Source organism: Globicephala melas, chromosome 10, assembly GCF_963455315.2.
Source record: "Globicephala melas chromosome 10, mGloMel1.2, whole genome shotgun sequence".
Classification (NCBI taxonomy): domain Eukaryota; kingdom Metazoa; phylum Chordata; class Mammalia; order Artiodactyla; family Delphinidae; genus Globicephala; species Globicephala melas.
In genome coordinates, this window is record NC_083323.1 from 62,025,538 (window position 1) to 62,053,498 (window position 27,961).

Genomic DNA, 27,961 nt, shown 5'->3' on the forward strand with positions numbered 1-27,961 from the left:
AGAGGGCTTTCAGATCTTTCTCATCGATCACACATTCAATTTTGACAGCAGCAAAAAACATTTATATTCTTAAGGTAGATTAATATGTAAAGTTTCTTGAGAATCTCAAGGAAAGGTTTATGAACCAAAGTCTGCAAAAATAAAGCAGCCAAAATCTAGAGGTAATTTTAAGCTATTTTAAAAAACCCATTTTAGAACATTTAAACTTCACTGTTTTTCTGTTCTGAGCTTAAATCAGTATCTGAGTTCTTCTGGCTTATCTTCTTATATTCAAATAACCCTGAAGTGCCTCTATATCTTCTTCAGTCTCTTTATTAGAGAACCTTGTGATAGGCTGCTATACTGATTTTCGTAAGTACTTACTAATTAGTGTCTACTTAAAAGAAAATGATCTTGATGGGAAATATAAACACTTATTTTTGGTAACAACAACTAAAGTGCCAAACAGTGAACTAGGTGTTGAGGAACTGACTTATTCTTATGTGGAATAAGAATCAGTGCTCAGCCTGGAGGCATTCATGGTTTTAGTGGAAAAGCTAGCTGGTCACAGGGCACAGGTGAGCTCTCCAAACGTGACTGGAGAGGTCACAGATCTGTATTTCTCTCCTTGATTCCCAGTCAGAGAACTGTGAGAAATTCACTGACATCTGTATTTAGACTGGCTCTGACTTCAGGAAAATAAGGTCTAGATTAGAAAAGCATGTTGAAAAAAAGAAAAAAAAAAAGAAAAATTCAACCAAATATAGGATAGCCAAGGGAAGCAGAAGTCAGGAATTTATTCCAGGGCTCTGAGCTTACGAGTCATACAAGTTAGAGTGGCATTTAGTCTGATGTCAGATAAACCCTTCTAAATGATTTTGAGGGTTATAATCTATGGCCTGTGGATTGAATTTCATTCAATTTTTTTAAAAGTAAATATTCTGTGGTTTGTCCTGCTGAACTCTTTCCTCTAACTCAGGTGAAACTGTGGGTCCAGATTCTATTACTTTGGTTCAGAGAGCCAAACAGATAACTAACAGGGCTAGAACACTGCTAAAACCTGACAATGGAAATTCGAACAAAAGACTAATTTAATCTAGAAGTCAAATTGCGCAGATCCGGAGTAAGAAAGTTAGAATAATGACTACATCCTTGCTTCCTGCTCTGAACTACCTCTGACTCATTCTCTCATACTGAAGGAGATCTGAGGCCCAAAACTTACTTATTTACTTACTTATTTATTTATTACAATGTACTACTTAGCTACATAATGTGTGCTGGGAACTGTCAGGTTCTGGGGATTCTGAGATGTATGAATTCTTCTGAGACAGTAAATGCCCTAAGAAGGCTTACCATCTAATAAAGGAGATACACAACTCCTCAGACTATTTCATACGAATATAACAGATGCTAGGAAATGGGATGAGCAAAGGGTTTCACAGGAGGGGCACCAATCTCAGTCAGGGATCTGAAGTACTTCTATGTAAATGGAGCACACTTTGAGGAGGTAAGGAAGGGCAAAAGATGAGGCTGGAGAGGTAAACAGTGACCAGACTCCAAAGGGATAAAGCGATGAGGTTCTTCAAAAGGAAAAGAGATTTATAATTAAACAGAGGGTGATTAAAGGAAAATACAGAGAAAGAAAAGTAACAGAATCTGTAACCTTTTACTTAAGGAAAACATTTTTGCATAATCTCCAAGAAAATATTCTAACATTTCATCTGTACCTTGGGAGGCAGAGATTTCAGTCTTTGCAAATATGCTTAAAAAAAAAAAAAAGTACATGTGGGAGGAATAGGACAGGTGAATCTGACCCTAAGAATGAAGTATTTTCGGGGTGATACCTCTCAGGATCCCACAACCTCCACTGTATTTGCAGGCTGTCTTTACTGAATCAATTATTGTAATCTGTGTTAAGTCTAAAATCAGAATAACTCAATTTTAAAAAGATAGTAAAACCAGTATTTTCATGATTAGGTTTATGGAAAATTGGCTTCATTATGTTCCTATATTGGATCAACATGTAATTAGGTATATTGTTTCAATTCAATTACCTCATTTGCCTGCCAGTCCTCCTCAGAGTGTTTAGTGACTACAACTGTGGGGAGGCTTAGTGTAGTGGAAAAAACATGGCTTTGGTGTCCTCCTTCCATTTGAACTCTGGGGTCCACCACTTACTAGCTATGTGACTTGGGGACAAAATTACCCATCTGAGAAGGTTGTTTGCTTGTTTGTCCATTCAACACTAGTTGGTAGGAATAAAATGGTAAGCAAGAAGACACAGTCCCTACTCTAACAGGACTTAGTCTTAAAGGAGTTCGAGGCAGGCACCCAAGGAAGTGAGACCTCAACCAGGGTGGAATGGTAAGCAGGAATTACTTATGAGAGGAGAGAGGAGAGTCAGGTAGAGGGAACAGCATGTAAGAAACCTGGGAGGGGAGAGGAAACAAAGCACATTTGTGGATCTGGAAGAAATGAGACCAGCTGAAGCACAGGATGCAAAGCTGGTACTGACGAGAGATGAGGCTGGACGAGTAGACAGCACTGGGTTGCTAAAGGCCACATAAATCAGCTGAGGAAACTCGCCTCTGTGCTAACTGCTGTGTGAGACCACGAAATGAGACAAGCTACAGAAAGCACCAGCAGTGCCAGCATACAGCAGGTGGCCAATAAACATCAAGTCCCCTTCTGCCCTGAAAAACCCACCCTATGTTACCTCACAGACACAAAACTGTGGCTGTGAAATGCTTACAACTGATCACATGTTAAGATCACACAAAATGTAAGCACTGCTCTAGGACTATGTCTTTTTAAAGATAAAAACAAGCTCCCTTAAATATTCATACATTTATTTGGTACCTTTTTTTTTTAAAGTAACTGTTGCCCATGAAATTGTTATGGATTAGCAGAAAATTGGGCAAGATTAAATGAATATTAATAGAAATAAAGCTATCATTTTCCCACTGATTCTGCTCTGGTTGAACAGGAACTCACAACTCTTTTTTTTTTTTTTTTTTTTGCGGTACACAGGCTTCTCACTGCTGTGGCCTCTCCCGTTGCGGAGCACAGGCTCTGGACGCGCAGGCTCAGCGGCCATGGCTCACGGGCCCAGCCGCTCTGCGGCATGTGGGATCTTCCGAGACCAGGGCACGAACCCGTGTCCCCTGCATCGGCAGGCGGACTCTCAACCACTGCGCCACCAGGGAAGCCCAGGAACTCACAACTCTTATCCATCATAACTAAAGCCCTTGCCTAACTTCCTGTATATTATGAATATAATAGGTCTACACAACAGAAAACTATTTTGGAAACACAGTTTGACCTTCAGGTTATAACTGATGTGATTTTAACACAGTATCATTTAATAGTGATCACCAGAAGCCTAAAATCCATTTATAACCAATTAGGAAACATATAAACAATTAGTTTGTGGACTTTAAGGGAAGAAAAGTCCTGAATTTATTTACTAACTGCTGTAGCACTCCTTAGCCATTTGTGGAAATGACTCCCTTATTCTTGGTAGAAAATATATCTATTATATCTAAAAATGTTTATCTTAAAATTTTAAATACCTACCATATTATCTTTCCATCCCACTCCTGGGTATCTACTCAAGAGAAATGAAAGCATATATCTATCTGTACAAGGACTTCTACATGAATGCTCATAGGTGCTTTATTTGTAATAGCTAAAAATGGGAAACAACTCAAATGTCCATCAACAACTGAAAGGATAAACAAATTGTGGCATATCTTTATGATGGAATACTACTCAGCAATAAAAAGGAATGAACTACTGATACACACAACAACATGGATGAATCTCAATGTAATTGTGCTGAGTTAAGGAACTCAGACCTTCCAGCCACCGAAAAGAAGAACAACTGTGTGATTCTATTTATACAAAAACATGAAATTCTAGAAAATTCAAACCAATGTATAGTGACAGAAAAAACAGATCAGTGGTTAGTTACCTCATGGGGAGGGGGAGAGTTGAGATTACAAGGGAATTATGAGGAAACTTTTGAGGGGGTGATAGATATGTTCATTACCTTAATTGTGGTGATGGTTTCACAGTTTTGCTATGTCAAACACAGCAAAGTATATGCTTTAGATATGTGCAACTTATTGTATGTCGATTATACTTCAACAAATCCGATTTTCATAGGTTTGTAGGGGTGAAAAAGATGCCTTGGTGAGAGGATGGTAACATCTGAAGGTTAGTCTACACAACCTGAGGGTATGGTGCAAGGTGCAAAAGTTCCTGGAAAGACGGCGCTTGCCACTGGGTTCTGACAGCTGATACCCAAACTAGGCCCAGATACCAGCTTAGAACAGCAGGTAAGTCAAGATTCACTGAAAGAAAGACCTCATCCTAACAACTATTCCAAAATATGCCACATACACTAGGCCAGAAAATGGGAGCTTCAAAGAACAAATAAAGGAAACAACCATTAACCATTGTACAGTTAGTGTACAATACTCTGGAGCCCATGAAAAGAAATTTTTGTGTGTGTTTGGGGTTGGCAGGTGGGAAGGGGTGGTATCAGGCAGGAAAGTGTCATGTTCGCTTACGTTGGTGGGTCAGGGGAATTAAGGACTTCCAGAACCTTCAAGAGAGGCAAAGGAAGTTTCCATGTAGGCAAAGATAGAGTTTGAAGCTTAGGAGGGAAAAGCTTTAGAGACCCAAGAAGGGGCAGTCCGGGAGTAAAAGCATATATGGAAGAGAAGATTAAAAGGTTAGTTTGGGAAGCAGTCCATTCTGAATTTACGTTGGGCTACAAATTCTGAACAGATTAATCTAGCACTAAACTCAACAAGGGTGAGTACTGATTCACCAGACAAGGCTTAGGGAGATGTTCAGAGCTACTCAAGAGATTTTCCAGCATCCCACAGTAACCTGTGTGGACAGAGAGGAGGCTGGGGCTGAAAATCACTATGTAGAGCCTAATCAGCAGAGGCCCATGCATTGCCCGACCATTAACATCCAAACGGGGATACTTACGAGGGAGGAGCACTGACTAGTAATAATTACTCCGGGCTCACTCTACCTATAAGAGATCTCCACTGTTTTTCTAGGTATTGTCCCAGGTCTATGAAAAAACATCTCACAAAATGAACTAATATTACAATTAATATTGGGGTGAGAAGAGAGGTGTTTTTTTTTTTAACTTATTACCTACTTGAAAAGTTAGACCAAACATGCAGCAATTGTTAGAGCTCCAAAATTACCAGAAAACATTTACTTGACAGTATGGCAGAATGCGAGGCAATATGCCCAGTGGGAGAATAGGCTTTTAAAATCAGGCTGCTTTGAATTCCAACCTTAGCTCTGCCCCACTGATAGCTGTTGGGCAAATCAGTTCTTACGGGTCTTAACTCTACTGTTTGCTGTTGTTGTTCTTTTTCTATTGATTCTCTTTCATGGTGGATCTTAAAGAAAGAAAAAAAAAAGAAAAGAAAAAGAAAAAAAAATTCAGTGGATCTTCGTCTGTGGGGATCGTAAGTCCCTGAATTGATGCTGTATCCTTCCAGAAACCATTTGCGCCCCAGGTTATCATCAGCCTAGGACCACTTTCTAACATTAGTTCTTACCAGGCAGGCCACTGAAATTCAATTCTTGTACCTACTAACCACAAATTGTTAGGGAAGGTCCCTGACCCCATCCTTCTAAGGCCAGGCAACAGGCAAGCTTTCTCGACAAGGTCTTCTTTTGCTGGCAGGTTAATTTTTTCTAGTTCCCCCTTCTGCTAAAGATGTGAGTCCCTCTTGGGGTCTCAATTCCAGCTTCCAACCTTACACAGGTCCAAGGTTTTATATTTTCTACCCTTATAGTAATTAAAATTTAGGCCCCTTGTTTACTGTCTCCCCTCTCCCTGGGCAGCCAAAGTCAGCTCCATCTCATCACACTGATTTTCAGTGATCGTTCTCTTCCTCTTGCTCCTGTGTGTATTTAAAAGGAAGCTGGTTATATTCTATCTAGCATTTCGAAAGAGAAATTTTCTTTCCTCTCTTTCTAGGAGAGAACTTTCAGGTTATCTAATTGACTACATAGCTAGAAACAGATGTCGGAGCAAGTTACTGAGTCTCTTTAAATCTGTTTTCTCATCCGTAAAATGGTACAGAGAATTGTTGAGAGAACAAATGATAAAAAATATATATGTTAAGCACTTAGCCCTTTGACCAGTACACAGAGGTACTCAAGAAATGGTAACTATGAAATTACTTTTCTTGGAAAACCTTAAATTTTACAATAACCTATTGAAATAAACAAATTCAATCTGATAGAGTGGGTTTTTATTGTGCTTTGGCTTAAAGAATATTGAATACTAATCGTCCACGTAATTACGGAGCTTTGCTCATAACCCATACCAATAATGAAAGTATGTTATTAAAAGATCCAACTCTATTAATTAGACCACGTTTATAGAGGTCTGATTAGCCATCTCTGTTTACTTTGTGGTTCTGAATAAAATTAGAATATTCTGGGGAAACTCTCCAAGTTGGTAACCATCTATTATGTGTTTTGGACTATAAGCTCTCAGAAGGCAATAGCTATTCAATTTGCTTGGAATAATACCCATTCCAGGACCACGCATACAGGAGTATCTATTAAGTAAAAAAGGACTTTCCAAACCTGACACTTTAGTAGAGAAAAAAGAAAATCAAGGAAGGAGCCTGACACATAATTGCTGAATGACCTGGGGCAAATCACTTAGTGACTAGAAGGTTGTTTGTTTCCTCATCTCTAAAGAAATCTGGACTTCACAATTCTCAGAGTAGTTGGTTATGAGGAACAAATGAGGCAGCGCAGCCACTGGTATATGGAAGTCCCTTACATAGTGTAATCCTATAAAGCATTATTAAAGTGTGTTAAAAGTATAACAATCTCCCAGTCTGTTCATGGGCATCATTTTCACATATAGAAATGCAGAGAGGTAAATCTCTCTTTTGTCCGGCCCTATGAATCACTACTATAGGCACTTTCAAGCGGAGACCTGTGGACACAGACCTCTACATTTTAAGCTTCATTTTATGCAAGTCAGTCAAAATACCTTACTGTGTTTTGGGGTCATTACATGGTCTATTTGTTCATCTGTGTACCCTCAGAACGCAGTGTAGGGTAAGTCCACACGGGTGCAGAAAAAGCTTAGAGGAGAAAAAATATATGCTGTAGTTTTTGCATTGTGTTTATCTGTATGAATGAGTAATAGTGTTACACAAAGAACCCCTACACAGAAAGAGCTGAGGTAATTGCCTCATGACATTAGTAAATGGTTTCAGCACATAAAGGGAACTGGATGGCAGTAATTCAAGCAGTCTAAAAGACTATGTAAGAGGCCACAGGCACTAAAAGAACCATAGATTGCTACCAACTTGGAGAATTTAAATTTTCCAATCCACAAGACAGAAAGCAGTGCACATATCAATAAGCAAATTTTAGGCTGATTGACATTTTATTGTTTGAGAAGGATTTATGAACAAAAGACAAATGATTTCTCATGCTGTTTACCATATTTTCCAGACTATATGATACTACGAATAAAGCCAAGACTTATGACATAGTTTACTCCTTAAATCCTTTTTGTTAAATCTCTCCAAAAACAGCTCTAAATTTTCATCAGTTCAGTAATTCCGATAGTTATGTGTTGGGTGCCTCCCAAAGAAGCCGACTGGCCAGCGTGCTCTAGCAGGTATCCCAGAAACTAGGTTCACCTGGCACAGCACGTGCAGAGTAAGGGCTCTGACTGGAAACATGTTTTGTGATGTGTGTGGTGTGGCTTCTCAGTGCGCAAAGGACAACACAACTAAAATACTGTGAAATTTGAGGTTAATTTTGCTCTGCAAGACTGGCACAACTTTTCTAGAAAGAAAATCACAGCAAGGTCACCTTTATAGCTGCCTAGAAAATCAGTCTATAACCAGCAGTAATTAATGTCAATTCTCCTCTTCCTCCCCACCCCTTGAGTGCAGCTTCAGCGTTTCCTCTAAACTTCAGGGTTTGGGGGGCTATCAGAGCAAATATGCAAGAGGAAACCTACCTGCCATCCCTGGGTTAGGCTGTAACAGGTTCTGGGAGATAGCGATAAAGGGTTAAAGTGCAACAGCCAAGTCTCTAACCGGTGGTTCTCAGATGCTTGGAGAGAATGGAATCCAAATCCTAACCCATGAAGAGCAAATTCTATCCCCCCACGTGAAAGGTGCTAACGGAAGCCTTATGATACAGTCCTTCCCACACATTCCCTCACACTGGAACACAGGGTTTGTCCCAGACACGTGCGTTATTGTTGAACAAAAGCATCAAGATCCAGCTCTATGTGGGGCCACGTTAGAAACCGCTATGTGGGATACTCTCAATGCTCATGCTGGGAGAGAATTCCTCTTCTATCTGACAACACTGATGTCTCTAAGAGCATATTAACATCTCTCATGTACTATTCAGAGCTCCCGGAAGAGGACATAAATGGATAGGAAACCTTTTTATTTCTCTGCTCTGCTGAATAAAAGGTCTTAGGAGAGAGGACTGAATCTTTACAATCATGAAATTATTAAAACCACAAGGTGATCAAGAAAATGATGCCACATCTTTAAGGCTGCAGACAGAGGAGAACATTACTGTTTAGAAATACAGAGGCCTGTGGTGAATTCCAAAGGACTATAGTCTCATTTAGCAATGAATAGCCGTGATTTAGAGTTGGTAAATTCCCCTCAGGCAATGACTTTTGTAAGGGGATAGAAAAGGTTTCCATTCCTTCCGAGCATTCTTAAGATCCTTTGCTGCACTCTCACATTTCACCCGAGGCCATGGGAGCAGACTATTTACTGTGAAACTGCATTTCTTTAGTACAGTTCTGGAGAGGACTGTTTCTAAGAACTCCCAGTCACATTGATCCCTACCCTTTGCCATTTACTACAACTGAACCCTCAGCTGCGCTGCAGCAGAATCTGCCAGGAAGGAATAGCTACGAAACTGAGAGCCCCCTTTGTCCACGAGGACCCAACTGGTGCTGTACTAATGCGGAAGGGAAGCCATCCAAGATTCTGAATGAGTGGGCTGGAAGTATGCACCACTATAGACACAGAATGTCTCATTGTGATGGTCTGCAAGAGGTATCCTGTGTTACGTTTTGAGAAACACTTGAAGCCACAGAGCTATTTCTCTTTTGAACATATTGACACCACAGATGTAAAGAAAAAAAAGCACACACAGTTAATGAGCCCACAGCACACCCAAATGCTCTGAGAAGTTAGCCAAAACCTAGTAGAAGACTATTACTATAAACCCAGGCCAGGGAATAGGATCAGCGTGAACAGCTCAACCTGACGGCTGTGAATCAAAGTCAACCACAACAAATGTAACCTTCCTGGGAATCTCCCCCAAAAGACAGGGTAAGTCGCTGAGACCAAAACAGTACAGGAAACATTTTTCCCCGAAGATTTCATTACCAGTAACATGACGGTAGCGAGACAGACACTACACTGAGGCTGTGAAATACATTTACTATGTTTAGTCTCAGAGGCCTACATCGAGATTCTGTCTGTGATTTCATCTCACAATTTTTTTAAAGCTTTGGGAAAGATTCTGAATAGAAAAGACAACTTGAAGTTGTTCCAGTTGCTCCTCAAATATGAATTTATGGGGGTGGGGGGTAAGGCTTCCAAGCCTAGGGGATGGGGATGGGCCTCTTGGTTCCCGCTGATCTCCTGATCCTATTATAGAAAGTGGATTCTTAAAAACATATACAAAATACATTAACGCATATAAACACACTTACATACGTCTTCCAGATTTATTATAACTTTGCATGACTTCTCTCTCTCATGACACAAAAAAATTTTGTCCCAAGACCACACATTCCTGTGATTGTTGCAGAGAAAAAGCATCTGATTTAGGAGTATAAATTTGTTAAAGACATACATGACTCTGGGTCATATTTTGGGTGTCAATGAGAATAACTATTATATTTAACTACAGAAGGATATTTCTTAGACCCTAAGCTTTGGCTTTATTTATTTATGACTACATGAGTTTGGAGATTACAGCAAGGAAATGCTGAAAACTCAGAAGGAAATTTTTTTAAAAAATAGCTTTACTCTTGAGGCCTCTCTTTGTGTGTGGTTTATGATGCAACAATCAAAACCTGTCACCTTCAGTGTGTACTCTCATACACCTCTGATGACAGGAGAGGAGTTCTGGCTCCTGCCTCAGAAAAGAAAAAGCAGAAGTCATTTGAGAAACATCGAAGTAGTAACTGTCAGACAGAAAGCTTCTGATAAACCTACCGGGAGGTGTGCAGGCATCCGCGGGAGACTGGACAAATGTGGACCGCCTTTTGGTTGGCATGGGCAAAGCCATTTTCTGTTCTTTATGCTTTGCCAGCGCAGCTTGAACTGCTTCTGTGTGGATATCTGAAAGATTAAACATTTGCATTTATTAGGTCCTGGTTCTCAAAGTGTTTACTTCTGTGAGCTGAACTATCACTGCCTCAATCGTTAAAAAGGGATGTTTAGGTGAGTTTTATTTATCATTTGCGTTATAACAAAAATGAATATGAAAAAGAGACAAAAGAAGTAGTCAAGGATAATTTACAGGGGAGGGAAATGAAGCCGAGAATGATAATGAGACTGCTTAACACAGCAGAGAAGGAGCTGATGGAGATGGGGGTGGGGGTGGAGAGAAAGGAAAAGTCTAACGCGGATCTGGGCCCGGTGGGGACCCGACCTCTGAACGGAATGCGTGCTGTGCAGGTGCCTACAGGACACTCTCTGTTCTTCAAATTTAGGATGTGCTTAGCTGTCTGAAAGGGGTTGAGACTCCTCAGTTCTATACCACAGGAAGAGAAGGGCTGATTTTGATCTAGAAAATATAAGGGCTGATGGTACTTGTTTGCCACTCTGGCCACAAAAGAATTCAGCTCTCCACCTGAATGTCTAATAGGAATCGCAAAATAGCATACCCAGGCAGAACTCCTGATTCTCCACTCCCATCCCAAAACTCAATCTACACTTGTACAAAATAGGATCATACTATACACAGTATTTTGTACTGTGCTTTGATTTTTTTAACTCTTACAAAATCCTACTGAGGTAGATAACATCTGAGGTGGCTTCCTGGATCACAATGATTTCCTATTCTCAACGAATGGGCCCAATCTACATAAGCAAATGACCTTTAAAGGTCTGTCCCTTGTAAGAGCTGGACCAATCGGATTGTTTTGGGGAGAGGGGGGAATTGAAACTCTGAATCAAGAAACCACAGCTCCCAGAGTGGAGTCACTTGAATGGCAGTGCCCTAGAAAGAAGGAAAGTTCTTGAACTTCAAGGTTGAGATCCCCAGAGCTGTCTCTCCTTCCTGGAGATTTCTCAGCTGTTCCTTTGCTTCTATAAACTACCCCAGCCATTTAAGCTAGACTGAGTTATCCTATTTCATGCAACCCAAAAACCTTCACTAACATAACTAGAAACATCTTTCTATGTAAATGCAGGTCTACAATATAATTTTAAAGGGCTGTGTAGTATTTCACTGTATAAATGTGCCATGATTTATTTAAATAACTGTGTTTCCAAATTTTTGCTACTATTCATACAACTATCCACAAGAATAATTCAGTATTTTCATTTTAGCACATATGTCTAATCCTATTTCTTTAGGATTAATTCCAACAACTGCTGAAACGTATTTCCTAAGAAGGAGGATTTTTTTCTTATATAGCCACAGTGCATTTATCAAAATCCAGAAATTCAAAATTGATACAAACTATTATCTAACCCACAACCCATATTCCAACTTAGTCAACTGTCCCAATAATGTCATCTACAATTTTCCCCCTTTTTTCCTGATCCGGGACACTATACAGAATCACACATTACATTTAGTTGTCATGTCTCTTTATCATCCTATAATCTGTAACAGTTTCTCAACTTTTATCTTGTATTACCTTGACATTTGTGTACAGACTAGTTACACTGTAGAATGTCCTTTAATTTTGGTTTGTTGATATTTCCTCAGAATTGGATTTAGGTTATGCATTTTTGCAGGAATACCACAGAAGTAATGTATCTTCCTGAAACAAGATATCAAGATGCATCTGCCCTGCTACTGGTAATAATGACTTTACTTAGTTAAGATGGTGTCTGCTAAATTAATCTACTGTAAGTTACTATTCTTTCCTTTGTGTAATTAATAAATAATTTATGGGTGAATACTTTTGAGACTATGTAAATGTTACATACTTCCTTAAACGTTCACCCACTAGTTTCAGCATCCATTGATAATTCTTGGCTGAATCAATTATTATAATGGTTACAAAATGGTGGTTTCATAACTCCAACATTCCTTCTGTATTTATTAGTTGGTATTCTCTTCTAAGAAAAAGCTTTCCTTTCTCCACTATTTATTTATTTATATCATCATTTATTTATTTATATTTGGACCTATCAATTCTCATTTTATTCCATGACTAGTCTGTTACTATCGTTACTTATTTTGATGCTCACATATCCCAGCTTTGGCCAAAAGAAGCCCCTTCAAACCACTTCTTATATCCTTTTGATGTATTCTGGTCACTTTGAATGTTCTTTGTTTTGTGGTACAAGATGATCCATGCTCATCTGGTATGTTCCCTGCTCCAGCACTGGAATTATACATTTCTCCAAGGAGCTCTGGCTCCTCTTAGTGAAGAATGGTATTTAGAAACCAAGATCCTAGAACTAGGAGTGCTCACTGCTATTGGGGTCTTTCTTCTAAGCCTTTTCAGTGGATAAAGGAATATAAACATAAACCAATATACACACATATGTATCTATATCTATTTTCATCTATATTAAAAACCATGAGTTCATATTAATACCTACAATTCCAATTCAACACCACAGAATTCATTCCAATCTTCCCCTTTCCATTTGTAAACTCCCTTCTCTAACAGTAAAACACCTGGTTCACAGTATAATCAATATATTTTACTCATTCATTAAATGCCACAATACACAGAAAGTTTCAAAATTCCTATGAAAGGTAAATCTAACTAGAGTTCAATATTTGAGTTCTTTTTGTCTTTAGACTAAATTAAAGTACTGTGTTCAAAAAGCTATTTGGGGAAAAAAAAAAGCTATTTGGGGGGCTTCCCTGGTGATGCAGTAGTTAAGAATCCACCTGTCAATGCAGGGAACACAGGTTTGAGCCCTGGTCTGGGAAGATCCCACATGCTGCAGAGCAACTAAGCCCATGCACCACAACTACTAAGCCTGTGCTCTAGAGCCCGCAAGCCACAACTTCTGAAGCCCGTGCGCCTAGAGTACGTGCTCCGCAACAAGAGAAGCCACCGCAATGAGAAGCCCGCACACTGCAATGAAGAGTAGCCCCCGCTCGCCGCAACTAGAGAAAGCCCACGCGCAGCAACGAAGACCCAATGCAGCCAAAGATAAATAAATATTAAAAAAAAAAAAAAAGCTATTTGGGTTAGTTCTCACCCCTCCCCCCTTCGGTGGTTATATTATTCTTTGAGTAATACTGTTAGGTTCATTTGTTTTTCTTTGTATTCCACAGGTCCTTTCCAAAGTGTGGATTAAACATTATGTGACACAATAAGAAACATACATTTGGTCTCTGCCTGGGTTCCTGACACTGAGCTCCTAAAACCCTGTAATTTCCCGAGTGACAGGAATGTCTTTTGTTCTAATGAGGCAACTCTTGGTGGGCTCCTGGATCGCTTCTGGGTGGGGGCTGGTCACCAGACAGACTACGTTATGATTAGAGGCTTAGAACTTTCAGCCCCATGCTCCATCCTCTGGGGAGGGGAAAGGGACTTGGGATTGAGCTAATCACCAATGGCCAATTATTTAGTCAAGCATGCCTAGGTAATGGAGCCTTCATAAAAAACCCTGAAGTAAGGGGTTTGGAGAGCTTCTCGGTTGGTGAACACATCCTCGTGCCACCAGGGTGGTGTTCCCTAAACTCCACAGGGATGGAAGCTCTTGGGTTTGGGACCCTTCTGGACCTTGCCCTATGTACCTCTTTATCTGGCTGATCATTTGTATCCTTTATAATAAACTGGTAACGTTAAGCAAAGTATTTCCCTGGGTTTGGTGAGCCATTATAACAAATAATCAACCCGGAGGAGGGGGTTGTGGGAATCTTCATCTGTAGCCAAGATGGACAGAAGTATGGGTAATGTGGGCACCCATTACAAACAGTCCCCAACTTATGATAATTCAACTTATGATTTTTTGACTTTACAACGGTATAAAAGCACTATGCATGCAATAGAAACCGTACTTCGAATTCTGAACTATCTTTTCCTGGGTATGATTCTCTCTCGTGATGCTAGGCAGTGGCAGCAAGCTACAAGATCACAAAGGTAAACAACGGATACACTTATAACAATTCTGTAACCATACAGCCATTCCATTTGCCCAACTGTAGGCTAATGTAAGTGCTCTGAGCACGTTTAAGGCAGATCAGGCTAAGCTATGACGTTCGGTAGGTTAGATGTATTAAATGCATTTCAACTTACAATATTTTCAACTTACGATAGGTTTATTGGGATGTAACCCCATTGTAAGTCGAGGAAAATCTGTACTTGTGATTGGCGTCTAAAGGTGGGGAGAGTCTTGTGGGAATAAGCCTCTGGGGTCTGCACTAACTCCAGGTAGCTAATGTCAAAATTGAATTAAATTGTAGGATACTTAGTTGGTGTCTGCAGAGAACTGGAGAATTGCTCAGTGTGGAAAACCCACACACTAGATGTCAGGAATACTGTGAGTAAACATACAGTTTTTCTTTAATTAACATGGTTCCAAAAGTCAAAACTATACCAAAAGGTAAACTTAAAGATGTGTCACTACCCCCAATAACCACTTCTATCCCAATTCTACCTTCTCTATAGGTAACCAATCTCCTTATTGATTTATCCTGCCTATATTTCTTTTTGCAACAAATAACCATATTTTCTCATATCCCTGTCTTTCATACACAAAAGGTAGCATACAATATATACTGTTTTGCACTATGCTTTTTTCACTTAACAATAGATCCTGGAATTCATTCTGTATCAGCTACTAGAGATCTTTTTCATTCTTTAAAGCAGCATAGATAGCACTCCATTGTATACCACAGTTTATTCTACTACTATCCTATGTGTGGGCATTTAAGTGTTTCCAATATTTTACAATTACAAATAATGATACAACAAACAGCCTTGTGCAAATGTATTTTTATACTGATGACAATATATCTTCAGGATAACCTCTTACAAGTGAGACTCCTAAATCAAAAATTGAATACATTTTAAATTTTGTTACATCTTGCCAAATTCCCCTCTGAAAGAGTTTTGTCATATTGTAGTACTATCAACAATGTATAGGTGTGCCTGTTTCCCCATAGCCTCACCTTCAAAGTGTGTTATCTACCTTTTCACTGTTGCCAGTTCAGTGGCTGAGAAATGGTACTATTTTATGTTATTTTTTGTTTTTCTTTGGCTGCACTGTGCGGCATGCAAGACCTTAGTTCCCCAACCGGGGATCGAACCCATGCCCCCTGCAGTGGAAGCGTGGAGTCCTAACCACTGGACTGCCAGGGAAATTCCCTCAGTATACTTTAAATTTGCACCTCTTTTATCATTAGTGAGATTAAACATCTTTACAGAGGATTTTAGAGCCATTTAATATTTGTTTGTTTGAAAGTGAAGTGAATGTTCATGTCACTTTACCATTTTTCCATTGGGATTCTCAGTTTATTTTCCCTTGATTTTTTTTTTTTTTTTTTTTTCAGTACACGGGCCTCTCACTGTTGTGGCCTCTCCCATTGCGGAGCACAGGTTCCAGACATGCAGGCTCAGCGGCCATGGCTCACGGGCCCAGCCGCTCCGCAGCATGTGGGATCCTCCCGGACCAGGGCACGAACCCATGTCCCCCGCATCCGCAGGTGGACTCTCAACCACTGCACCACCAGGGAAGTCCCTATTTTCGTTTGATTTTTAAAAGTTTTTCATATATAAAGGATATTAGCCCTTTATCTCTGAGATATGTTAGAAATATTTTCTTTCAGTTTGTCATTTGATATTGTTTGCAGTGGTTTATTGCCACGCAAACGTTGTTTTTTAATAAAAAATTTATGTAAGATTTCAAATTAGCAACCTAAATGCACAACTGCAGGAACTTAGAAAAGACCAAATTAAAACCAAAGTTAGCAAAAGGAGGAAATAACAAGGATTTGAGTAGAAATAAACAAAATAGAGAATAAAAAAAACAATTGAAAACAATCAACAAAAATAAGAGTTAATTTTTTGAAAAGATGAACGAAGTTGACAAAATTTTATCTAGATTAAGAAAAGACAAATAACTAAAATCAGAAATGAAAGAGGAAATATTTCAACTGATGTCACAGAAATAAAAAAGATTATAAGACACTGAATAATTATGCACCATAAACTGGATAACCTAAAAGAAATGGACAAGTCCCTAGAAAACATATAACCTACCAAGATTAAATCATGAAGAAACAGAAGATTGGAACAGACTGATTACTAATAAGGAGACTGACTCTGTAACCAAAAACCTTCCAAGAAAGAAAAGCCCAGGTGTCACTGGAGAATTCTACAAAACACTTTAAGAAGAATTAACACCAATTCTTCTCAAACTCTTCCAAAAACCTGAAGAGGAGGGAACATTTCCAAATTCATTTTATAAGGCCAGCCTTATCCTGATACCAAAGCCTGGCAAAGATACTACAAGAAAAGAAAACTACACACCAAAATCCCTGATTATTAATGCAAAATTCCTGAACAAAATACTAACAAACCAAATTCAACAGCACATTAAAAGGACCATACAGCATGACCATTAAAAAGACCATACATACCATACCTAAGCTGATTCAACAAATGTGAACAAATTCAACTCAATATCTGTAAAACTCTAATAGAACAAAGGTCAAAACTCATATGATCATCTCAACAGATGCAGAAAAAGCATCTGACAAAATTAACATCCTTTTATGATAAAAACATGCTACAAACCAGGAACAGAAGGAAATTAGCTCAAGATAATAATGATCATACATGAAAAACCCACAGTCAACATCATATTCAACAGTGAAAAGCTGAAAGCTTTTCCTCCTAAGGAATAAGGCAAGGATGCCCACTCTCACACTCTTTCAACACAGTACTGGACATCATAGCCAGAACAATTAGGTAAGAAAAAGAAATAAAATGCATACAAATTGGAAAAGAAGAAGTAAAACTGTTTCTGTTTGTGGAAGACATGATGTTATATGTAGGAAACCCGTGAGATCTCACATATAAAACTTTTAGAAAAAAAAAAAACTGTTAGAACTAATAAACAAATTCAGCAATTGCAGGATAGAAAATCAACATACAAGAATCAGTTGTATTTCTGAACACTAAAAACAAATCATCTGAAAAGTAAAAAAAAAACTTATTTACAAGAGCATCAAAAAGAATAAAACACTTAGGAATAAACATAACCAAGGAGGTGAAAGATGTGTACGCTATAAAACATTGATGAAAGAAATAGGAGACAAAAATAAATGGAAAGACATCCTATGTTCATGGGTTAGAAGACTTAATATTGTTAAAATGTCCATATTACCCAAAGCAATCTAGAGATTTAATGTAATTTCTATCAAAATCCCAATGGCACTTTTTGAAGAATTAACAAAACAAAATTCCCAAATGCATATGGAATCTCAAAAGACTCCAAATAGCCAAAACAATCTTGAGAAAGAAAAACAAAGCTAAAGGCTTCACCCTTCCTGATTTCAAAACACATCACAAAGTTACAGTAACCAAGACCATGATATTGGCATCAAGACAGACATGTAGAACAATGGAACAGACCGGAGAGCCCAGAAATTATCTTGGTGTATATGGTCAAACGGTCTTCAACAAGGGTGTCAAGACTATACAACAGGGAAACGATAGTCTTGATAGAAACAAATGGTGCTGGAGAAACTGTAATATCCATATGTAAAAGAATGAAGTTGGACCCTTACCTTTCACCATATACAAAAATTAATCAAAATGAATTAAAGACCTAAACATAAGACCTGAAACTATAAAACCCCTAGAAGAAAACACAGGGGAAAAAACTTCATGACCTTGGAATGGGTAATAATTTGCTTGGACATCCAAGCAGAAAATAGAAATAGGACTACACCAAACTTTAAAACTTCTGCACAACAAAGGAAACAACAGAGTGAAAAGGCAACCTATTGAATCAGAGAACATATTTGCAAACCATATACTCGATAAGGAGTTAATAGGTAGAATATGTAAAGAACTCCTACAACTCAATAACAACAACAAAATCTCAAATAACCCAATTTTAAATGGGCAAGGGACTTGAACAGATATTTCTCCAAAGAAGACAAAATGGTCACTTTTAAAAAAACCAAGAAAAACCAGAAAATCACAAATGTTGGCAGGGAGGTGAAGAAATTGGAACCTTTGTGCACTCTTGGTGCGACTGTAATGTTACAGTTGCTATGGAAAACAGTATGGAGGTTCCACAAAAAAATTAAAAATAGAACTACTGTAGGGAGTAGAATGGTGGTTGGCTGCAGGAGGGAGAAACAGAGTTGTTGATCAATGAGTATAAAGTTTCGGTCATGCAAGATGAAAAGGTTCTAAAGAGCTGTTGTACAACAATGTGCATATGGTTAACAATATAATGTACACTTAAAAATTTTAAGAGGGTAATTCTATGTTATGTGTTTTTACCTCAGTAAAAAAATTTTTGTGTCATTGTATCACATCTCGATTTTGAGTCTCAGAAAGCCTTCCCATAGGCTTTCCATAAGCTTAGATTATTAAAAAATTGACTAATATTTTCTTTAGGTATTTATATGGTTTCTTTTTTACTTGTAGATCTCTGATCCATTTGAAGTTTTTGCTTGTATATGGTGTGAGGTATGGATTTACTTAATCTTTTTCCTGTTGTCCTAGCATTGTTTACTAAAAAGTACTTTTTCACCCAAGTGATTCACAATGCTATCTTTATCATATAATAAATCCCAGATGTACTTTGGTCTATTTCTGAACTTGTTATTCTATTCCAATGGTCTGTCTGCCAATTTGTATGCCATACCACACTGTTTTAATTATACAGTCTTTGGAGTATATTTTAATATCTTTTAGGTTTTCTTTCTCAGTGTTTCCTAGCTATCCTTACGTGTTTATTGTTCCAAATGAACTTCAAAAATATCTTTTCTAGCTCCATAAATAAATTTGATAGTGTTTTTATTGGAATTGGATTAAACTTATAAACTAATTTTTGGAGTCCTAACATTTTTGTGATGTTGAATCATCCTATCTAAGAACAAGGGATGCCTTTCCATTTATCATGTCTACTTTGTGTCATTCAGAGTGTTTTAAAGTTTCCTTTATAAAGATTTTACACAGTCCTGAAGTTTATTCCTAAATACGTTTTATCTTCTTTATTGCTTTTGTAAATGAGGTTTGCTCTACCATTATATCTTTTGACCAGTTATTGTTTGCATATATGAAGGCTACTGGTTTCTATACTAGTTTCAGATCTTGCTACTTGACTAAATTATTTCATTAATTCTGTCATCAATTCTCCTGGGTTTTTAAAATGAATTATCATACCAACTGCAAATACAGCTTCACCTCTTTTCTAATTCTTACACCTCTAATTGATTTCTCTTGTCTCTTTGTGTTGGTTAATACCTCTAGTTAATTTAAATGTTAGCATCCCTAGGATTAGAAAAACTCTTACAAATAAGAAAAAAAAAAAAGAACCCAACTTAGAAAAAAAATAGGCGTAGGCAATGGACAGGTAGTTTACAGAGGCAGCACAAATGGAAAATAAACGTATTCTAAAATGTCCAGTCTTGGGGCTTCCCTGGTGGCGCAGTGGTTGAGAGTCCGCCTGCCGATGCAGGGGACACGGGTTCGTGCCCTGGTCTGGCAGGATCCCACATGCCATGGAGCGGCTGGGCCCGTGAGCCATGGCCGCTGAGCCTGCGCGTCCGGAGCCTGTGCTCTGCAACGGGAGAGGCCACAACAGTGAGAGGCTCGCGTACCGCAAAAAAATAAAATAAAATAAAATAAAATGTCCAGTCTCATTAGTAATAAAAGAAATAACACTTCTACCAACGAGGTGAGAGACTGTCCATTTCCCCACATCTGTGGACAATACTGGGCCATGTTTTGTCATCTTTCCCAAAAAGTTAAGTGGAAAATGTTATTTTACATTTTTTAAGTAGCTGCTCCTATCCTTGGCTTGTTGTTATGAAGTGGTTAAGACATGGTACATAAGTGGCACAGCTGGGCGTTAAGGACCAGGGGCAGAACAGACACCAAGTGCCCTTACCTGCTAGGACACTACTTATAGACAGACAGACAGATAGATGAGGACAGATTGAAAGGCAGATGTGTGGGCAGGTTGAGTCGTTTAGGTAGAGAAGTAGAGTTCAAGGAGTTACCTGTAAGCCAATTAGTAGTCATGCAATTTTTACCGATTTCTAAGGTACTGATCACTTTCACATCTTTAATTATGGCAGAGGCAGCAACTATTAACTTCTGGAACATTAGGATATCACATTAATTTTGGCACTACTCTATCTGCTGGTGGGGAGGAGCAGTGAAATTTTAATTTTGCATTTCACATTCCCCTGCCTTTACAAATTATGTTTCTTTAGCCTGGAATATCTATATAGCAAACAGTTATTCATTGTTCAAAATGGCTCGGACTTCACCACCTCCACGAAGCCTGCCGCTGACAGTGCCTGGTGCCCAGGGGCTCCTTCCCCTGTCACCCCCTCTTCTATGCTGCCTCTACCTTGTATAAAGGATTTCTGTTTAAGAAAGGAGTCCTGTGTTTCTCTAGCATCTCAACTGTGCTCAACTCATAGGAGGTCTATAATAAATGCTTGCTTAACTGAACTGAACTCAATTTATCTTCCTTGGTATGAGGAAGTGTATTACTAAAGAAATAAAATGGTCCTGGTGTGCCAGTGGCAGCCACCTTGGCAAATGTCACCATAACAGAGATCATATTTGCATAGAGAAAGAAAGTTCTCAAGGTGACAGAGGTAGTTATTGTTGCATTTAGCTCACAGAATTAAGTCAGAAAAATCCACACTTAGAGTAAAAATCACTAAGAACAACTGATGTAAGGCTTTAAATATTTTATCCAGGGATATCACCTTAATAACTATCTTTTACAAACTTCCAGTTAGAAAATAAATAAGTCATGGGATGGAATGGTGACTATAGTTAATAATACTGTATTGCACATTTGAAAGTTGCTAAAAGAGAACGTCTTAAAAGTTGTCATCACAAGAAAAAGAAATTTTTGTAACTATGAAAGGCGACAGATGTTAATGAAACCTATTGTGGTGATCACTTCACAATACATACAAATATTAAGTCATTATGGTATATACCTGAAACTAATGTCTTGTTATATGTCAATTATACCTCGATTTAAAAAAAGAAAACAATCTTTGTTATTTTTTGTTTAAAATTAATATACATAAATTTTGTTATATGCATTTTGCATTTTACCACAACAACAAAAATCCTGGAAAAAATTCATATACATATTGGGGAAAGACCTAAACACATATAATGCTGCAGTGAAAATTTTCCCTAGACCCATCACTTCCCAGAAATAATCCCACCTCAATAGTCTGGTATATATTTTTCCAGATTTCTGTATCTGTGTACATAATAATATATGTAATTGTTAGTATTAATATTTACAAAATTTAGATCATATGCTACATACTGTCTTGTATTTATTACTTAAAAATGTATTTTGTACATCTCTCCATATCTGCTCAAATAAATCTAATAACCTCATTGTTTTTCCACGAGCCTTCACAGAAGTTTTAAACCAGCTTTCACAGAATTCCATTGTGTGGACCTACTATAACTTATTTAATCATTGTATTTATTATGAACAATACGATAACAAACATTTTCGTATATATATATTTTTGTGTACATACGTAGGTGCAAATTCTTAGAAGGAGAATTTCTGGGTCAAAGTGTATGAATACTTAAAGTTTAAAAGATAGTGCCAAACTGTTGTGCTGTTACTTTTAAGACCACAGTACCAACGTACTTTTGTCTCTGAAATGAAATAATTTTATACTGCATTTATATTTATTATACTATTTTAGTGTCCCTGAGGTTTACTTAGTTGAATCAAGATTGTCATTTTACTGAATCTATGATGCCACCTTATATAAAAGATATCGTCCAGATTTAAAAAAAAAAAAAAAAAGATATCCTGAGGGAATTCCCTGGCGGTCCAGTGGTTAGGACTCCGTGCTCTCACTGCTGAGAGCCCATGTTCAATCCCTGGTCAGGGAACTAAGATCCCACAACACACATGGCAGAGCCAAAAAAAAAAAAATGTTTAAAAGATATCCTGCTTTCAGGTATGCCAGAATGTGAAAAGTGTCCTTCTTATATTAGATGAAACTATGGTTCTTAGCTGTCTTGGAAAACCAATGAATAATCGCTTATACTGAGAAAAAGCACTTTCTCAACAGAAAGACGGCACATTAAATGCTCATACTTTTTAGTCAAAAGTACTGCTGCACGAGACATGAAACATGTGAAAGCAAACCTGCGAAAACTAGGGACTTGTTCACATTAGTCAAGCTTTAGAAGGCCCATGATATCTGGATAAGTAATAATTAAAGAGCATGTTCTTCTCTGCCATAAGGATTCTTAGCATCGACCACAGAACAAATCAAACCACCCATTTATTTCCTAACATGAGAAGCCCTGGCCCATACACGTGTGTCAAAAGGAGATGTTCACAGTTCCTGTGTTAGCAAAGCCTCTTTATCGATAAGAACAGGCAGCTCTTGTGACTGGATTTGACTCATTCAGCAGTATACAATTCATCTTGATCTCTGATAGAGAAATCACTTCCGAAGTTCAGTCCCCAGACGCGGCTGACTTTGGATATCTCTGCCAGGAGCACCAGAAAGCTGGGTTTCATTTTCCAGCACGAACGTTTGAGCTGAATAAGGTGATACAACTGCTCCTTTAAAGGCCTTTTTTTGTTTTGTTGTTTTGTTTGAGCTAACTGCTCAAAAGATTAACATTAAAGAAGTTGTCAGAGCGACCTTCCATCTCAGGCACTGACTGTGACTACACTTGTGACCATAACACATGTGTGTATCCTGCTTTGATGGGCAGGTAAAGGAGGTACTAAATTAGTGTATTTGAAATGTCAGACCCTCTTGGCTAAGCACAAAGAACAGAATAAGGGCAGATAATCTAAACTCTGAATAAATAAAAGCTCTTTACACCATGTCTGAAACATGAAACACTAAGTCTGTTTAGATTTGATTATGATTAGTTGAAATGTGGTAGGTATTAATAAGCCTCCACCAAATAAGAGAGGATTTTCAAGTTACATTCACTGAAATCAATATTAAATCCTTTCTGTGTACCCATCACTTTAATCTGAATGCTTGTAATTTTTTCTAAACATACCCTCCATTCTTAAGCTATTTTTGCATGTGACATGTAAACGTAACCCTTCCTATGAATGGAGCGGCAAAGAGGCGAAGTTCCAGTCCCATAGATTTCTACAACTTATTTGCTCTACTTCTGCGGCTACCGTTGGTTTCTTCTTACTCACCAAAGCTAGAATTCTCGTCGTGTGCTCAGCTTTGCTTTGTTATTTAGTTGGGCACACCCTAACATGGAAAAATGTGATGTTTAGCCAAAATTCATGCTTGCAGGCCTCCTCTTTCATGTTCCCCGCTCATGACAGTATTGCAGAACTCTCATAACTTTCAATATCTTCAGGGTTTTAAAATCACCTCTGTTCCCTACTTTACCTACTTTCTGGCCTTCTTCTCGCTACTACCCTAAAAAAAAAAGTCCTAGTGAGACAAATAACCGAGACCCAACTATTAAACCCTCTTCAATACCCCTGCACCTAACCACAGTCTGCTAACCAGTGTTTGATTCACAGAGTATACTTTCTAATATTGGGGGTAAATCTGAAAGAATTGGTATAAAAGATAGTTGGGGCTTCCCTGGTGGCGCAGTGGTTAAGAATCCGCCTGCCAATGCAGGGAACACGGGTTCGATCCCTGGTCTGGGAAGATCCCACATGCCGTGGAGCAACTAAGTCTGTGCATCACAACTACTGAGCCCGTGCTCTAGAGCCCATGAGCCACAACTACCGAAGCCCGCATGCCTAGAGCCCATGCTCCGCAAGAGAGAAGCCACCACAACGAGAAGCCCACGCACTGCAACAAAGAGTAGCCCCCGCTCGCCACAGCTAGAGAAAGCCTGCACGCAGCAACGAAGACCCTATGCAGCCATAAATAAATAAATAAACAAACAAACAAATAAATAAGGATATTAAAGAAAAAAAGGATAGTTGGGTTTTGGTAGGTGTACATCAAAGTTTTACACTATTGAATCAGCTGGCTAAAGCCTTTTTTCTCTATGTGATCAGCTTGGACATAGAGTATAGAGAATCCTCTTTGGGGTTCCTTACTAATCCTTTTGTTATCTGCTGTAAAACCAAAGAGAAAGTCAAAGTTAAAACAAAAAACAAAAATCTTCCCAGAAGGCCAGGGATGAGAGCTGTACAGGCTAGAGCCCTTCTGGACTGGTTAGAACCTGCTGCTCCTGCAGCACCTGAGCCCCAGCCTCTAAAAGCAACACCAGGTGCTGGGAAATCGGGCTGGGGTCTTGGTGACAAACAGGAGCTCCTGATATGTTTTTCCAAATCTAGCTTTACCTCCCTCTAATCCATTCCCTAACTAATACTACTTTTTTTCCTTCCTTTCTCCAAAATATTTATTTACCTCTTAGGTATGTTAGGCCCTGTGCAGCTGGCGCAAGTTACTAGAACAGATTACAAATCTGTGTTACTGCTCTGCTGAAAATCCTTCAACGGTATTCAAGATTCCTCAAGTCTCTGATCATCTTCTAGCCTCATCTCCCACCTCGTTCTGGGCCCTTGCTTTCTAAGTTTCAGTCATAATGAACTACTTTCAGGTTTACTATCTGATGCTATTTCCCTAACTCTGTCTGGCTGCCATGACATCGTTCAGATGTTTTATTCTCTGAGAAAGCCTCCTCTGATCACTCAACACCAGGTTTGGTACAAGGGGAGATTCTGTTGTGGCATGCAACCTCTATCTTTCTGACTGAACACTTCTCATTCCCTCCTTCCTTCCAGTGTGTGAAAATATATATCTAATAATATCAGCTCACAAAATAACCATCCTCTAAAGCAGTTTCTGAGAGGGTTGATATAAACCCTGTTTTTCAATTCAAGAAAAGGATAAGGTAACCTTGGCTGGTATAAGGGAGACAAAAATCTGGAGAAAGTAAAATAACATTCCAGTTAGTCTTCTGGCTTAATTCTGCTAGTCCTTAAAACAATAAACATGCTGTGGAGACTATCCTAGTGCAGTGGACAGCAGGTGGGCATGGGATGAGCTCACTAGGCCACACGTCCCCCTGAGGGTCTATGATTCATTTTTGCTCATCAGTGCTGGACACGGTGTGGCAGGAGCATGCCCCCACTGCCAGCCACAGCACATCACCTTTTCCTTTCCCATGGGTTTTTCCTGGGTGAGAAGAAATAAAGTTTAAGAATTTAGCAATCTGAAATTTCACTGTTGAGTTTTTGTTCCAGCTCCCTCAGTCAAGAGACTAATCAACAGCTCTGGCAAACACAGAAGGACATGTCTCTTCAAACAGAGCCTACTGAGTTCTCCCAGTACCATCCCATGAGACCCTAGCCCTCTGCCTTCTTATTTATGCACAGTGCCTTTGTACTTGCCTGGCTCCTCTTCTGCCCTTGAGGGCAGAAATGTCTTATTTGGGGCTGTATCCCCAGCAAATAAGAGTTATCTACTACACCTGGCACGTAACAGGTACTAGTTAATATACACCTGTTGGCACTTCAAGGGAAAAAAATAAAACAAACATATATCTCAGGATATACAGTTCACACTACAGTTAGTAAAAACTGTTCCACTGGTAATTTTCAGTTCCCTCTCACCTGATCGGTATCGTTCATCCCTGGCTCCCCCAGATCGACTTCGGTGGTACTTAGAAGGAGCGGAAGTTTGAGCTGCAGATGGAGCAGGTGTCTGGTTTCTATGTTCTTTCTGTACTGCTGAATCAGTTTCTGAAACAGGAAGTTTGGAAGATGGTTATCAGATGACAATAATAGCTGATGTTTTCTGAGCACTTTACAGCATTTCCACAAACTTTGAGGTAGGTACTATTACCCCATCTCCAGTAAAGGGTCAGAGAGCTTTATTTAACGTAAATATGTTAAAAAGATACAAAGGCATCCAGGCTAAAAAAATATCATCTTGGAGCTGTAACTGTCAACAGGCGACGGGAAACATAAGTAAATGAAAAGGCCATTCCAGAGACTCCAAGGACTGGTCAAGTGGGAGAATGGCAGGTGGGGTGGGGTGTACATGCCCCCCTAATCCTGCATAGTTGCACAAAGCATAGCTTGCGGAGCTTTGGCCTCCCCATCGTAAGTTACTCCAAGTAAACGTCATTAAAACAAAACTAGGGTGGTTATTGTGCAAACACACCTTCAAGTCACGTCTTACTAGCCCCTCTTCCAACTGGAATCACCATTGAACTTATCCCTTTCTAGTCCCTGGCCTGTCCCTATATTCTGTCCTCCCAACATTTACTGTTTTACCAAGAATATGGGGCAGAGAAAATAAGCAGTAAAATAAGCAGAAGAGAAACACTTTAAGTTCTGACATTTTAGTGCCTTTTTTTTCAAATGGTGTTAGCTCCTAAGTCATATTTTTTTTTAAACTGTGGTAAGAATATTTAACATGACATATAATCTTTTAACAAACTGTTAAGTGTACAGTACAGCATTGTAAACTACAGGCATGATGTCGTACGGCAGATCTCCGGAACTTATTCATCCTGCGTAACTAAAACTTTTTACCCACTGAGTAGCAACTCCCCATTTCCCCCACTCCCAAACCCCTGGCAACCACCATTCTACTCTCTGCTTCTATGAGTTTGACTATTTTAGATTCCTCATATGAGTGGAATCATACAGTATTTGCCCTTCTATGATTGGCTTAATTCACTCAGTATCATGTCTTCCAGGTTCATCCATGTTGTCGCATATTGCAGGAATTTGCTGCTTCTTTTAAGGAGTATTTTAAGTTTCTTAAATATCATTTAGCTGTGCCCAGAAGGGTACCTTCACACAGCAAATTAAGTGCCCACTATAGGAAGATGTCACCTACCCAGCAAATGCATTGCTCCAGACCACAGCTAAGAATTGGCTTATGAAACCCAAAAAGAAAAAAGCAGACTGAAAGACAGTGGTCTGGGGAGTGCAAGTAACAGCCCCACAAACCTCAGCAAAGGCTGACGGAATCACAGTACTACAGGAACTGAGATGTTTAACGACAAAGTCATAGCAATTTTAAAAAACGGTTAGCATGCTAGAGAAGCCAGGTGTAGGACCTCTAGTCCACAGTCCCAGCTGAGCGCAGCCTTCCATCTGCCTCTGCCAAAAACCAGACATGTCACTGAAGCCATCCTGGACCTTACAGACCAGGTGAAAAGTACTTAGTGACGGACCCCAGGTGACACCATGTGGAGCATAAGAATCACCCATCTGAGCCCTGCCCAAATTCCTGACCCACGAAGTCAGAAGATGTAATAAAAAAGGTTTCCTTTTTTAAAAAAAGATTATTTTTTTATATACTATTTTTGTGTTTTTTTGCAGTACGTGGGCCTCTCACTGCTGTGGCCTCTCCCGTTGCGGAGCACAGGCTCCGGACGCGCAGGCTCAGCAGCCATGGCTCACAGGCCCAGCTGCTCCACGGCATGTGGGATCTTCCCGGACCGGGGCACGAACCCACGTCCCCTGCATCGGCAGGCGGACTCTCAACCACTGCGCCACCAGGGAAGTCCTTATATACTGTTTTTAAGAAGGCAACG

General features: G+C 39.1%; 1 protein-coding gene across 4 annotated transcripts in view; it reads right to left on the reverse strand.

The window, feature by feature from the left end:
- DIP2B (disco interacting protein 2 homolog B) overlaps positions 1-27,961 on the reverse strand; it is a 235,546-nt gene that overhangs the window by 67,353 nt on the left and 140,232 nt on the right. For all 4 annotated transcript variants that reach the window (XM_060305617.1, XM_060305618.1, XM_060305616.1 and 1 more), the window contains 2 exons: positions 26,022-26,150; positions 10,263-10,388 (listed from right to left, as the gene is read on the reverse strand). In XM_060305617.1, coding sequence (XP_060161600.1) covers positions 10,263-10,388; positions 26,022-26,150 — 255 coding nt within the window. The remainder of the gene's footprint in view (positions 1-10,262; positions 10,389-26,021; positions 26,151-27,961) is intronic.